Source organism: Embiotoca jacksoni, unplaced genomic scaffold (genome assembly GCF_022577435.1).
Source record: "Embiotoca jacksoni isolate LCO1_2020_lvr unplaced genomic scaffold, fEmbJac1.0.p SCAF_20, whole genome shotgun sequence".
NCBI classification, from domain to species: domain Eukaryota; kingdom Metazoa; phylum Chordata; class Actinopteri; family Embiotocidae; genus Embiotoca; species Embiotoca jacksoni.
Window position 1 is genome coordinate 10,934,203 of NW_027185341.1, and position 15,294 is coordinate 10,949,496.

The 15,294-nt window shown below is 41.7% G+C and overlaps 1 protein-coding gene across 4 annotated transcripts; it reads left to right on the forward strand.

The window, feature by feature from the left end:
* The first annotated feature begins 469 nt into the window (after positions 1-469).
* On the forward strand, positions 470-15,184 carry map2k4b (mitogen-activated protein kinase kinase 4b). Of its 4 annotated transcripts, XM_069156235.1 has the most exons (13): positions 470-693; positions 2,388-2,423; positions 3,403-3,435; positions 5,949-6,051; positions 7,389-7,563; positions 8,260-8,379; positions 8,494-8,613; positions 8,706-8,757; positions 8,859-8,986; positions 10,157-10,234; positions 10,363-10,511; positions 10,756-10,801; positions 12,445-15,184. In XM_069156235.1, the coding sequence occupies exons 1-13, from the start codon at positions 582-584 to the stop codon at positions 12,556-12,558; spliced, it is 1,266 nt and encodes a 421-aa protein (XP_069012336.1). In that variant the 5' UTR covers positions 470-581; the 3' UTR covers positions 12,559-15,184. The 4 variants fall into 4 exon arrangements, with proteins under 4 accessions (XP_069012336.1, XP_069012337.1, XP_069012338.1 ...); XM_069156236.1 differs by lacking the exon at positions 3,403-3,435 and having other exon boundaries at positions 471-693; XM_069156237.1 differs by lacking the exon at positions 2,388-2,423 and having other exon boundaries at positions 471-693.
* The last annotated feature ends 110 nt before the right edge of the window (positions 15,185-15,294 follow it).

Here is a 15,294-nt window from a genome sequence, read left to right on the forward strand (position 1 = left end):
ATAATGACTTGTGGAAAAAAATGTACTGACTTTGTATTTCATGGCAGAAGTTTAATGGGAGTCTCTGGAGCCAGAGCCATTTTGGGTCCAGCACCAAGCAGCCACTAGTGTTACTGCACTTTAAGGCACTTCCACAAGTTCTCAATGCCTGTCCTCATATTTCTCTTGGGATTACTAATTAATAGAATTTATTATGTATTAAACCACTGAACACAATTCAAGTGTATGATTCCTCTCAAAACACCTCAACAATGTATGCAAGGGACAAAGCTTCTGCAAGCTTCTATTTTCTTAAATCTCATATACAATATGAATTGGAAATTGCAGTAAATACGAAAATACAAACACGTGTGTGTAATATGTAGACTGTGTCTATCTGCACACGTTACAAACATGTCACACATTGTGAAGCAGTGATTTGCTGTATTTCCGACGGTCCCTGAAGGCAGCAGCGGCACAGACGTGGCCGTGGTGCAGCTGCTGCGTTCAAGTGGCGCAGTGTCCCGTCCGGAGGCAGACAAGGCGAAGTTTCACTCTGCATTGCAGCCTGAGAGCTGCTGCTGCCGGAATCCAACACAACAATGGCGACTCCCAGTCCTAACAGCAACTCCACAAGCTCCAACAACCGCAGCAACATCGTTGGATCCGCGTCGCACCAATTTCACCAGCAGACACAGAGCAGCAGCATGCAAGGTAGGCGGCGACGGCCTCTGGTCCAGAGTTTCCATTTCAACCCGAGACACTGGAGTTAGTAGGAAAAGGTATCTTGTAGCTTCCCAGAAGCAGAAACACTGTGGTCAAGGGGGACTCAATAATGTAACATTTCCGGTTAAAACTTTCAAAATAAAATACGTGCGTAGCCCATAAGACTTAGTCATTTGATGTTGACCAGATTAATAAAACCATTTTAAATGCCCTGTTTGTATGGAATACATACAATATATATTTATACGTATACTTCTACTAAATATAGCTAGGGTTGTCATTGAATTCTGCCTGTATTTTTCACATGGAGTAAATGACTCACTTCCATACTATTGGCAAACACAGATTAGTCCAATTTAGTAGTCAGGCACTAGTTGTACACGTTTCAGTGCAAACATGAGAAACAAAATGTAAACATGTTGACAACCTACAGTTGTTTAGTATTGTCCCGTGCAAAGTCTTTATTGCCACATTTCAAAACGGTTCCCCGTAGTGTGCTTAGCCGGTGTCAAATTGCACTTTTATTTTGAAGGCCAAACTCGGTCATTTCCGCTCCCGATCTCGCTCGTCTTTGCGGAGCTTCCAGTAGCTTGTTTGTTACTTCACGGCTACCAGAGTTAGCAGCGGCGGTGTCGTCGCTGCCGTGAAGCCGCTGAAGCCGCCGGCCGACAGCGGCTCCGTCAGCTCGGTTCATTCCTTCCGTTTGACTCTCGGCTTGTCAGCTCCGTCTCAGAAGCGTCACGTTGTGAAGAATCACTGCGACCAACAACCCGATGTTATGAGCGCAAAGGCTGCTACCGGGATCAGCAGGGCCTTCACTGAAGTGTCCCGTCCCCCCTCCACCCTCACCACCACCACCCACCACCCCCACCCAAACCAGGCCACCGTTTCAGTGCACCGCAGTCAGGGACAAAGACATCCTGATGATACTATGAATATAGATGAGGTTGTCTCTGTGAATTCTTCACATCGTGTTGAAATGGTCCCGTGCTGCCGTCACGGAGCTCCGTGTCGTGGACTGTCCTGTCAGCCCGCTTCAAAACGTGCCATCATAAATAAATCCCGTCGGTGTCTAACAACCACCACCGGAACAAAACGCACCATATTGTTAACGTGTACATGTTTAGCTCGGTTGATTGTTTTGGCTGTGCAACCCAGCCCTTTGAGCCCACACACACGACATCCATTATCGGACGGGAAGTCGCGCCTGCACGAGCCTCGATTAGTTTTTTTTTTTGTTTTTTTTGTTTTTTTTTACTATTTCAGGAACAAATTTCGATAAGAAGCTGTGAGCAAGAATAACATCTGCTCATGATACAAACAGGAACAAAAAAAGCATAGAGTCGCCCAATGGCTACCGAGGCGGAGTCTGTGATATTTAAAGATGGGTCTCAATTTGCATTGTTAAACATAAACTTTTACTAGATGAAATCCATTAGATTTATTGGATATGAACTGGTGTCCAGGTGCCGTAGTCTCGGAAAAACACGCAGAGCCCGTCGGGCAGGGACGTGTCCGATAATGGATGTGTTGATGCTTTTCTATTGATCGACTCCCAGAAGCCTTAACTTAATAAACATAGCAGCACTTGTCAAGTATCCGGTGCTCAACTGATCTGAGATGCATTTTTTCTGACACTGTGGCAGATGTCTAGTATCAAATGTTTTATCTAAACCTTACAGAAACCAACACCTGCTGGAGATGTCAAAATGAAACAGGTATTCACACTTTTTTTTTTTTTTCCAAGGTTTCAGTCTGCTGTTGGAGGAAATTGTATATATTGTTTGTTTAGGCCTTTTTGGTAAAGGATTTCCTTGAAATGTTCCCTATCCATCCCCCTCTGTTGTCATCTGTTTGTTTCAAAATGTTGTATTTTTTACATTTTCATTTTTTTTTGGTTAAACCTGCATATTTATCCACAAATCTGCATGTTTTTAAATCCGGTTTCCACATCAGCACATCAGCGCGACCTGATGTAGCCATAGTAGACAGACCCCGTTTGATGAGACACCATCGAGCAAACCTCCGTTAGAACGTGGCAGCTGTAGTGGCACATGCCAGCAGGCTACTGTTAACCTCTGATGTGCCACTACTGTTTTATGCTGGCTTATCCTGGCATACATTATACAAATAAAAATGTGAGTCGTGTCCCACTGGCATATATATATCACTTCTCACTTTGCATTATGTCACTTTATAGTATCTTACTGCTGTTGGATATACTTTACTGTTTATAAGTAGTATCATTTGCCACCTAAAATAAGAATGGCGTGCCAGTTTTTAATCCTGGAAGTTTTGTTTGTTTGTTTATTGTGAAATATTCCTAAAGTGAAAACTGCAGGGGGTGACACTGAACCCAGTCAATACAACAACAACAAAAAAAAAATCATTTTAATGCATTCTGCTATTGGGCTACTATTGATTAAACCGGTTAAAATGGAACTATTCTTAACTCTGATGGGAATACAGTGCAATTAAAAAACACATCTATTTACACATAAGGTTGCGTGGCGTTGCACTAAACCAAACCCACCAAAATATGGCGCTTCTTTTGACGAAAGCACTCTCTCAGTAACCTGCCCTGTATTCCACTTTCAGCGATGACTCGGACTGGGATGGCGCTTTTGTCAATAACGACCCATTCGCACATAAACGAGCCCGAAGAAAATGTAGTAAAATGTTTTTTCTTTACTTCAGGGTTTCAGATAAGCCTGTCTGGAGTGTCCCAAAGTAAGCATTAGACCTGCACACAAAGCACACCGACCTCTACTCTCTGTGGACACACCTCAGTAGTCTAAAGTGGTTTCCTTCCCTCGGTGGTGTTTCATTGAGCCACGCTTTATTGTCCAATTGTTGGCTGAAGACCTGGCTGAGTGACCGATCTGCTTTGTAACTGAGCTTCAGATTCTTGTTATGTGTTCATGTATGATTGGATACAACAGGTGAGAGGAAGCCACTGTATACTACTGAAACAGCCTGTGTGGTGCTCTGGTATTTGGGGAATCTGTCCACTGTTCACTGCTATTTACTGTCACACAGATTCAGTTATGGTCAACAAAGATTCCTTCGCGTCGGGGCTTGAAGGTTAAAGGATCTGTTTACACTGGAGAGCTGGTCGGACAGGGCATGGCAAAGAGGACTCAACACTTACACTCAGCACTTTTAATAATGCCCTAAACCTTATGACCAACTGTATTGTCGAGATCCAACCTCATACACACAGGTGACTGTAAATAATCCTGAGCCTCCAGTGGTGCTTTAAAATAAGTGAACTCTTGGGAATTTTTTGTGCTACTGTATAAGTATGGCTTAAAACATCATCAGATTTCCATTTAAACGTAGCTAAAGAGAACCAAATTAAAAAAGTACCAAACAAAAATTAAACTTGGTTGTTATTTATTGAGGAAAATTATCCAATATTACAAATCTACGAGTGGTGAAATAACGTGAACCATTGTTTTCTGTATCAGATGTGCCCCTTGTGCAGTATTAACAGCAACTAAATGTTTCCTGTAACTGTTCAGTCCTGCACATCGGTTTAGAGGAATTTTAGCCCATTCCTGAGTAAAGAACAACTTAAACTCTGGGATGGTGGTCGGTTCTTCACAGGAACTGCTCGCTTTAGGTCCTTCCACAATATTTTTATTGGATTGAGGTCAGGACATCGACGTAGGTGTCCTGACATTGTCCTTTAGAATTTGTTGTTATAATTCAGAATTCATCGTTTCGTTAATGATGGTAAGCTGTTCTGGCCCAGATGCAGAAAAATAGGCCAAAAACCATGCTACTACCACCACCATGCTTCACAGGTGGGAAAAGTTCTTATGCTGGAAAGCATTATTTTCTGTAACACTGCTCATTTAAACCAAAAAGTTATTTTCCTGTCTTGTACCCCCTTAACACATTTTTCCAACAGACTTCTAACTCTATAATCTTCATTGAACTGCAGACAGGGAAATATTCTTTTTAGAGAGCAGTGGCTCTCTGCTTGTAACCCTGTCGTGTACACCACTGTTGTTCAGTGTTCTCCTGATGGTGGACTCACGGACATTAACATTAGTCAGTGTGAGAGAGGTGTTTGGTTGCTTAGAAGTTACTCCGGGTTCCAGTCGGACTTTGCAGATGAAACTCTTTGGAGATGGTTTTGTAACTTTTATCAGGTTGACGACCATCGACAACTCTTTTTCTGACCTCCTAAGGAATCTCCTTTTTACGTTTCTTTTAAACATGTTGTAAAGGTCCGACTTTAACAGATCCCTGTTGTTAAAATGAATCGGGTCGCCCACTCATACCTGGTTCCATCCTTCATTCATTCCATCGACTGAAAGCACCTGACTCTAAAGCCACCTTCAAATTAACTGCGAGCCGTTAAGGCTGACAAACATTTGCCACTCAGATATGTAATATTAGCTAATAATTTTTTTTTGTTTTTATATAATCACGAATATTTTGATCTCATTTGTTTCCTTGGGTTCTCTTCATCTACTTTTAGGACTCATATTATAGGTCATATTTATGCAGAAATAAATACATTTCTCAAGGGTTCCTAAACTTTCAAACACCGCTGTATTTAGTTCTTACAGTTGAATTTAATCAGACTTGAATCCATCTTCAATCTGAACAAAGTGCTGTTTCAGTGTTGGGTCACTTTGATATCTGAAGGGAGCGGTTCAGGTTCGAATTGGACATTTTGATAAAGGTTATCAAGGGAAATGTTTTGAACAGGGATTCCCAATGTTGGCATCCGGCTTATTGCACTGCAAATTATCCTCGTAACTTGCACACGTGCTGCGTGTAATTTGTTTTGGAAGCTAAAAGAGTGGCTGCAGTACACGTCTCTGAGCATTGGGAACCCCTGTACAATGTGGGCACTTTGCTTGTGTTCAGAATGCATTTTGTGTTTCCTCTGATCTTGAAAAAAAAAAAAAAGCTTGAGATAACCCCAGAGGTTGATGCCACATCTGTTTTTATCTCACAAGTCTCTATTAGTCAGATGAAATTACACAATGCACAATAATGTGCTGAAATTTGGATATTATAAATTTTTTTGTGGCATACATTTCTTAATTCTGTTCAATATGGACATGAAGGCTTATCTCAAGCGTACACAGACACGTTACCGAGGTAAGACGAGCATTTGATCCCACTGCGTATCCTCTGTGTTCACCAGCTGTCTGAACCGACGGTGTGGCGTGCATGTTGTGGCAATCTGGATCTGTTCCTCTCTTTTTTTCCCCCGCCAGGTAAACGTAAAGCTCTGAAGCTGAACTTCGCCAACCCTCCAGTCAAACCGGCCTCCAGGCTCCCGATCCATCCGACGGCTCCGTCTTTCCAGAACCCGCACATGTGAGTCGAGGCGTTCGGGGTCGGACGCCATCGGAAACCGCGTTGTCAATTTTTTGGGGGCTTCAGATTTCACGCCAGAGCCAGTTTTAATATAGTTTATGAATGGGAGATTTATTATAGAGTTTGACAATTACAGAAGCCTCGAATAACTTAAAGGCATCGTGGGGAATAATGCTTCAATTAACATTTTCCTAATCAGAACATCACTGAGGGCCTGCATTTCCTTCCTCATAAAACATTTGCAGAGCTGATTTTTTTTTTTGAAAAGTTGGACATTGTTTACATCCACGTTTGCTTGCTAGCAGTCTTCTTTCTTGCCTTTGTTGGCACAATGTTGTATTTTTTCCATGAAATTCACCGTTGGGGATTTGACCCCTGAAAGCTGGTATGATGTGATATTGACCTCTACAGCGTTCCGGTCAGAGAACATACAGTCTTTACTGTACAAAGTCTGGCAGTGCTGTTATCTAGTTTATGAAATAAACACAGAAAACATATAGTCAGCATTAACCAAAGGCATTCATGAAACATATTGTGACCTACATAACTCTTATACACCAATCATTTATTGTGACAACAACTGCTATTACTATAGTATCACCTGGAAACCATAATAACTGTAGACTCACAGTTAGAGCCACGTTAGCCAATTAGCTCAACGTCAGGCTAATATCTAATATAATTGAGCAAAATGCTCACTGAAATGCACTTAAAAGCATAAATACAGAGAGAAAACGAATCAATTTCGTCACATAAGTCCCACAATAACAGTGCTGCAACATTACATCATCAGTGACTCGGCATGACGGCAGAAACGAGCGGTGAAACAGGACATCAAAACAAGACTTCAAAATACGAGCGTCTTGACATAATGTCTCTGTTCATGAAGAATTCCCAACATTACCTGTCGTGGAATAATGGAAAACCATCACCAGGAATGTGTTTAACAGCACATGTGCTCGTTTTTGTTGGTTTGCAAACAAAGCGGGGGCCCACCCTTAGAACCAGTGTTTCATTGCATGACAAAACTCCACAGAACACCTTCAGTGTCAGAAACTCAATAGTAAAGGAGAAATATATTTAAAAGATGACAAAATAGAAATAATGTCCAAATTTGACCCACTCGTCAAATTCAACAAGACAAACTCTGATTACAATGCCACTTTCTGGAACCTTGAAATGTTCACTCAATTGCGATATTGCAATATTTGATCACGTCCGTATGCATCGATAATGCGTGTTGGTCTGATGGCTCCAACACTTGTCTTTTTCTGTATCTTCCTCCTCCTTTCTCCTCTGTATCTCTCACACATGCCGTCCGATCCCGTCCTCCCCAGAGAGCGTCTACGGACGCACAGCATCGAGTCGTCGGGGAAGCTGAAGATCTCGCCGGAGCAGCACTGCGACTTCACCGCCGAGGATCTGCGCGACCTCGGGGAGATCGGTCGCGGGGCGTACGGCTCCGTCAACAAGATGGTCCACAAACCCACCGGCCTGATCATGGCTGTCAAGGTGACCTGCTCGCAGACTCTCATACTAACAGACGCCCGCAGAGGGAGTTCGCTTCATCTACAACTGAGTTTCCAAAACTCATCAGACCGAGTCAAATTTCACACGTACCTCTTCCCTCTGCAGATAACAACAGTTTTATCAGAAAACAAAATCTGTGATTTACCCACGCGGCAGCTTCAAAAAGGCCAAATAACAACTAGGGCTGTTACAATCATTCAACTTTAGTTTACAATTAATTGTCATACATTAATTGCGATTAACAATCTAATTGTCTTCTTTTGTTTAGTTGCCCAACACAGTCGTTCATACTGACCCATGTGTGCAGTGGCTACAAATTATCAGACTTTTACTGCAACATGCCACAAAACTGATAATGTGCACAACAGGTTATTATATGTTAATTTATATATATATATATGTATATATATATATATATATGTTACATTTTCTGAAGCTTTTGTGCACAGTGTGACATTCTTTGAGACATTTAGCTTTTATGTGTTTTAGCAACATAAAAAAAAAAATTCCATTCCTCTCCTTAAAGTAAGCTTTCCATACTGATGCACAAACTGAAACTATAACAGCATTTAATCTTACTTTGTGATGTGATAATGAGGGCTTGATTCCACTAGTGGGAATTTCAAAGGTGTGGAAAGCGTTGATCAGAAATGTCCATGTATGTTTTGTGTCCCTCAGAGGATTCGCTCCACTGTGGATGAGAAGGAGCAGAAGCAGCTGCTGATGGATCTGGATGTGGTGATGAGGAGTAGTGACTGTCCCTACATTGTTCAGTTCTACGGCGCCCTCTTCAGAGAGGTGTGGAAACCCGGCGCTGACTTCACTGCATCATTTAAACGTCCTGTCTGCGGTCTCTCGAAGACTTGTTACGTGAACTTTTGAAGGACACTGATCTTTCTCTCTGTGTTTCAGGGGGACTGTTGGATTTGTATGGAACTTATGGCTACCTCATTAGACAAATTCTACAAATATGTATATTGTGCATTAGATGACGTCATTCCAGAGGAAATATTAGGCAAAATAACATTAGCAGTAAGCAATTATTTCCTGTTTTCCTCAAAACATTTCACGTTTTCACACGCATAGCATCAGAAAATGACCACCTTTCATTTTGTCTTCAACAGACCGTTAAAGCACTGAACCACTTAAAAGAAAACTTGAAAATAATTCACAGAGGTGAGTTTTTATTGTGTTATTTTTTTGTTTTTTATCATTTGCTTTTGCCCCAGTTCCATTCATGAAACTCCAAATGTGATCGTTCTTTTCCGTCTCTGTAGACATCAAACCTTCCAACATTCTAATGGACCGGAGGGGTAATATCAAGCTATGTGACTTCGGCATCAGCGGTCAGCTGGTGGACTCCATAGCCAAGACCAGAGACGCCGGCTGCAGGCCTTACATGGCGGTAAGCAATAAAAGGCAATGACTGAGAAATGTTCAGCCACCAAATTGTGAAGGAACCTGATATCCTCATATTCAGATATCAGGAACCTGCATCACAAACGATACCTCGTGGACTGTATTTTTCATGCGTCTGACTTACTGAAAGCTGCAGAGTTTCCTTTTAGCTACTTAAGAGCTTTGGAAGAATACAATATGATTTTAGGTAATCCAATCAGGAAAAGACAGGGAGTTAATTAGCTCTTTCTTGAACCCTTAAATACTTACCTTAGGGCTTTAACAACCCAGCGCTATATCACACCATGTCCTTTTTATTTCATTCACTTAAGGGATTGTTTTCTAATGTTTTCTCTACAAAGTTTTTGGGGTTTGTAGAAACCTAAGGTATGTTGGAGTGGTACTTTTTTAATAGGGGGTGGATGCTTGACCATGTTTGACCTCATGATGGTGCTGTGCGTCACTGTTACCATGAATAGATTCATACACAATGATGAAGAAGCACAATACAACATGTTGCTGTAACAGTAACATGATTGTGCAGCACCCGGGTTACAGGTTCAATGCAGAGCTGCATTTTCTTCGCCGTGAATAACAGTCTGCGAACTCGGCTTGTATTAGCGTTTGCACAGCCGCTCTGAAAGGCGGACTAATCAGCGACCTACTGTCGGTGGTTAACCGCGTTTGTCCCGCCCCTCCTTCACTGTGATTGGACGGCTGGCGACAGTGACGAGCGCAGCATTAATATTTTTCAACTCTCACTGACCGGATAAAAAAATCGCAGAACGTTCAGTTTTCACAGCAGAATAAATGGTCAGCACCTTGCCACGCTGCTGTTGTTCATTAAAACTGTTTAAAAATCCGTGAACATTATTTACGGAGTGAAAATGGGACTGGTTCGCACCAGGATAGCATCACCCTTGAGATTGTTTTTTTTTTTGATGAGAACACCTCTGGCACTTAATGACTACAGTTTAAAGTTCAAAATTGAGCTATCATGATGATGCACCATACGTGACTCGAACAAGAGTTGATGCGAGTCGACTCTTTTGCAGTTTTAGGGATTTATTGCATTGTAGACTCAGACGTCCTCATGAAAGAGGCAAACAAAAAAACTGTCCTGTGGGGGTCAATCAAGTATCTGTGTCACAGAATATTTTCCTTTGTGTATTTTCAGCCTGAAAGGATAGACCCCAGTGCTTCCAGACAAGGCTATGATGTCCGGTCTGATGTGTGGAGTTTGGGAATCACTCTGGTAAGACAAATAATGTCGTCAGCTTTTGTCATGAAACCTTACCTGTATTATGTCTGGAGCTGTTGCTGTTGAAAGGAAAACCAACTCTGTCTGAACCATCACACGTCCCTGTTTGTGTTTGTTTTCAGTATGAGCTGGCCACAGGAAGGTTTCCTTACCCCAAGTGGAATAGTGTTTTCGACCAGCTGACTCAGGTGGTGAAAGGAGAGCCGCCGCAGCTCAGCAACTCAGAGGAGAGGCAGTTTTCTCCCAAGTTCATCAACTTTGTTAACCTATGGTAAGCACCATGACATACAATAGAAACAGTCCATATCTGTTTGGTTTTGCCGATTAGCTTCATTTTTACACTCCACAAAAAAATATTTTCAGTGGCAGCGAGATATTAAGTAAAGGGTCCTGGGCCCTCAGGGACCACCAGTGTTTGACACGTGGCCTCTAATCATGCGGCTCCAGATGCACGTATAATCTGAATACTTCCACGCTGCTCCCGGTTTTATAATTTGTTCTTTTTTTCTGTCCAGCCTTACAAAGGATGAATCAAAAAGGCCAAAGTACAAGGAGCTTCTGGTGAGTCACAACACTAATTATCTTAGAACTCATTCTCTGTTGTTCAGTCATAGAAGCACAATACCAGCTAAAAAAAAAAAAATGGAGGTTGAGCATATGACAGTAGGATAATGTCTGAGAAAGAGCATTAAGATCAGGTGACAAAGCAGTTCCCACTGCTTGCAGCCACAGTGGTGCATAGGTTCTTCTTTCTTTCTTTTTTTTCTCCTGATAATCACAGTAAAATGACCACAAACAACCACAACACAGTTGGACCTGGAGTTTTTAGGATTCCTGGAAGTCTGGTGCCCTGTAGTCGTTGCCAGCTTTGCCAAGCTGATATGCTAGCCTTGTTCTAAATTGTTTTAAAATCCCTTTTGCTGTCCAGAATATAACCATTAAGAAAATTTAAAAATGTGATAAAAACACAAAACATATTTTCATTCTGACATCAAATGAATTCTTCCCTTTATGAACTAACTGACTTTTGGCAAAGAAAATTCCTCAGTTCTTAGACTCAAACAACAAGCTGCACTTAACAATATTTTCATATGAACAAAGGGTCACATGATCACGTGCAATTTAAACGTGGTTTCTCAGTGACAAACCAACAGGGAATTCTCACTAAACCCAACCTTTCCCGCTCCAGAAGCTTTTCGCCCATTTTGACTGTTTTTATTCTCCTCCTGGTGAGATCAGCAGAAAGCAACTATTATATCATTGTTGTGTTGTCAACCAAAAAAAGAATTGTAGTTTAGACTTACGCACAGGTAAGCATATTCTGCTTCATGACATGTTAGCTTTAGCTCAGAATGGTATTTTTTTTGGCTACCTCTAAACTTTGTGTATGTTAAATAGATGTAAATACATATGTGGTACTATTGATCTTATTGTACCGGCATCCAGTTACTCACATATTTTAGGATTTCTGCCAGGCCTATTCAACCAGCGGCCCGCGGGCCAGATAGGGCCCTTTTGAATTTTCCTATGTCCCACAAGAGGCGGCCTGAAAATCAGCGGGGCAAGTGTGATATGATGAATAAAATGAAGGTGCATCTCTGAGCTTCTTTAAAACATCTGAACCATAAACATTAGAGGACGTAAGCAAATAGGTCACAGATGATCTATGTGGGTAACCTTGGCAATAGGATAGCATTGGGATGGGTAGGGTCAGGGAAACCCTGTGTGTGTGTGTGTGTGTGTGTGTGTGTGTGTGTGTGTGTGTGTGTGTGTGTGTGTGTGTGTGTGTGTGTGTGTGTGTGTGTGTGTGTGTGTGTGTGTGAGTGTGTGTGAGATCGACTGCAACAGGATTATACTTGCTCCACATCTACCATCCGCTCAGTCAAGCCTCACATTACACTCAAAAAAGAAAACTTGTGTTAGCTTAGCCAACAATAAGCTTCAAAATGTTTCTTCGAAGCTAAAAAGAAGTTGATTGTGAAAATCAGAGCGACTGGACTGATTTTACTTTGACAGCCACAACAAGTAATAAACTGGTGTGTCTGTTGTGAAATGAATGCGTTGCTATCTATGAACCGCAAGAGTTGGCCACTTGTTATTGAGTTTGAATAGACCTGTTTAATTTCCAATTAGCCAGCTAACTCGGGAATAACTTTGACTTCAGTGTGGAACAAATCAAGCTGAAACTCTGTCTTCCCCCCCAGAAACACTCCTTCATTCTGATGTATGAAGAGCGCTTCGTGGACGTCGCCAGTTACGTGTGTCGCATTCTGGATCAGATTCCCGCCTCTCCCATCTCACTTATGTATGTTGACTGACAGATTTATGCCAGGAAGGGTGCGTTTGTGTGTGTGTGTGTGTGGGGGGGGGGGGGGGGGGGGGGGGGGTCACCCATAACGCAGTGGGTGGGACACTAAGCTTTGTGATGCGACGCTTGAAATCTTAGCCCTCAGAGTTACGTTGGATCATTCGTTTATTCACCCGTTCCAAAGAACAAAGGAACTAAGTCCAAATTGCCCGGTGCAATGACATAAGCAAACCTTTCCACCTCCCATCGCCTCATTTCCAAACCTAAAATATTATCATCCATCTTCAGCCAGAAAAACTTGAAGACATAACATTGTCTTCGTAAAATGCAATGCATCTTTTTATGTGAGGAAAAAAATGGAATAGAGTATACATATATGGAATATATATACTTGAACTCGTACAAAAATACAGAATCTACCAAATAACATGTTGAACAGTGATGTATGAACAAAAACTAGCCACCCAATGATTGTACATTATAGACTGTATGTGTGCATATGTGTTTTCGCCTCTGAATTGTTGACATGTAGAGATGTATGCTGATCGACCTACTGTCTAAACACACACTCGTTTTCACGCAGCTTGTTGTGAGCACCTTCACTCGCGGTGAACGAAAGAGTATGCAAAAGTGTTTCTCTCCGGAAAGCTCATGGATTTCGGTAGCGTGGCTTTACTTCTCTTCTTTTCTTTTTGAATATGCAATCTGTAAGAGGTTGTCTCGACACGGGATCGGGACAATTGACATTTCTCGCGTCTAATGCCGGCCTCAGTCTGTACCTCTTGACTGTTCTGATTATGTTTGAGTCACAGAGCGAAGCATCTGGTTTCTGAAAGATAATTCCCTCTGATGGTCTTGTTGAACTGCAAAAACAACAACTTGTGGCTGCGGAGCGAAAGAAACTGAATCGTCCTGCACATGCGGACTCGCAGAGAGCACTTCGCTAAAAAGTAAAGCCTGCTTGCTAAAATGCTTCCTACACAGATCGTTGCTAATAAAATCAAAAATATGTAGAAATGACAAATAAATTAGCTTATTTGTACAGCACAAAAGTGTGGATATTTTATGAATGAAAATAACATTATAATACCTAAATATACCTGATAATAAAACTTCTGGTTCACATTGTACAAATCGAAGAAGAGGTGTCACTTCTAGCTAACGGTACATTTACATTTAGTCAGAACTGCAGAAGCAATTTAAAAGTCGTTTATCTTTTTTTTATTTTTTTTTATTGTGCTGCAAATAAAAAAATGTTGTTTCAGATGAACAGTCCCATCACTCAGCCTGCTCGCTAAATGTGTCTTACAAAGAAAAAAAGGGTAAAGCGTTAAAGATTCATGAGCGTAGCGGATAAGGACATTTTGGCGATTGAGCCGAGTCGACCTATAATTTTGCTTGTTTTGTGCAACACTAATCCTAAATAAGAAAATAACATTAGAATACTTAAATATCAGTATGATAAAATTAGGAATAGAACTTATGGTTCACATTTTACAAATTCAACAAGTTGTGTCACATTTAGCCACATTAAGTTACAACAGAAGAAGCAGGTTCAAAATCCTTTTTTAATGTACTGCAAATAAAATATTTTTTGATCCAGCCGGACAGAAGAATCTTTGAAGAGAGTACTTTAAAGGTGTGAAACGACCTTGTGGAATTTTTTGGACGTTGTCTTTTCAATATTTCTCAGAAAAAAATATATAGTTTTGTGACTAAAACTAAACGACAGCACAAGAGGCACAAACTGGAGCTAATTCAATGCTACACTGCCTGATGTAAAGTTATTTTAGGATATTGTGTCCACTGGTGTAAATGTATATGTATATAGAACATCTAATCTGCTGTTCCTGGCAGGTTCTGCTCAACAGTTAAAGCTCAGTCCTAAACACCTTTGAACAAATAAGGCGGGGAGGACGTGGTGCTGGCTGCAGAAGGAAAGTCTTTTGGTTTGAGAGTGAGCTTTAATCCTGCTCGGCAGCCTGTCATCGCACTGTACAGTTAAACTGCTCATCCACGCTGATCACAGACCCATGCTGCCATACAAAGGCAAGCGGCAGTAACTACATTCAGAGGTCCTATCAGGGGTTTCCTGTAAAGAAGAAAAAATGATATCTGTAAATGCTGCTAAATCACAAACTATCCACTTCCGTACCAACCACACAGCTGTCAGGAGAGGATCACTCATCACATAGTTACTGCTCTTTGACCTTAAAGGTCACCCTGGACTCTGCATGTTCCTCCGGGACTCGGCATGTGTCTCCGGCTTGCACTGATGATCGAATGTTTCCATGCCAAATCGTGTATTACACTCAGGTACATCTCCGTCGTCCAGAAAGCGTCGCCTCACCCGTCTTCCTTCATCAGCCCTGACGTGGTGCTAGAGTTTTACCATACTGGAGTGGAAGAAGGTGATAGGGAGGCCACAACTTTTGAGATTATCGAGATCCACCTGTTGTCATTCCTTCTCAGAAAGCCACGTCTACCAGGTGGGGTCACTCACCCGCAGAATGGGAAGGACAAACATCACACTACTTGGGAGTTAGCTATGTAACCAAACTGTCTGTGTGGATGGTGATCCTTCAACACTGGGACACTGTAGAGCCCCGTCGTGGAATAAATGCTTAAAATGGAAAGGCTGGGTTTTTGTTTTTTTTGACAAATTCTGTAAAAAGACCAAAACCAACGATGTTACGCAGTCAGTCCATGTCTCGTCCATCCTGTCCGTGCATCGGCCAGGACGGTG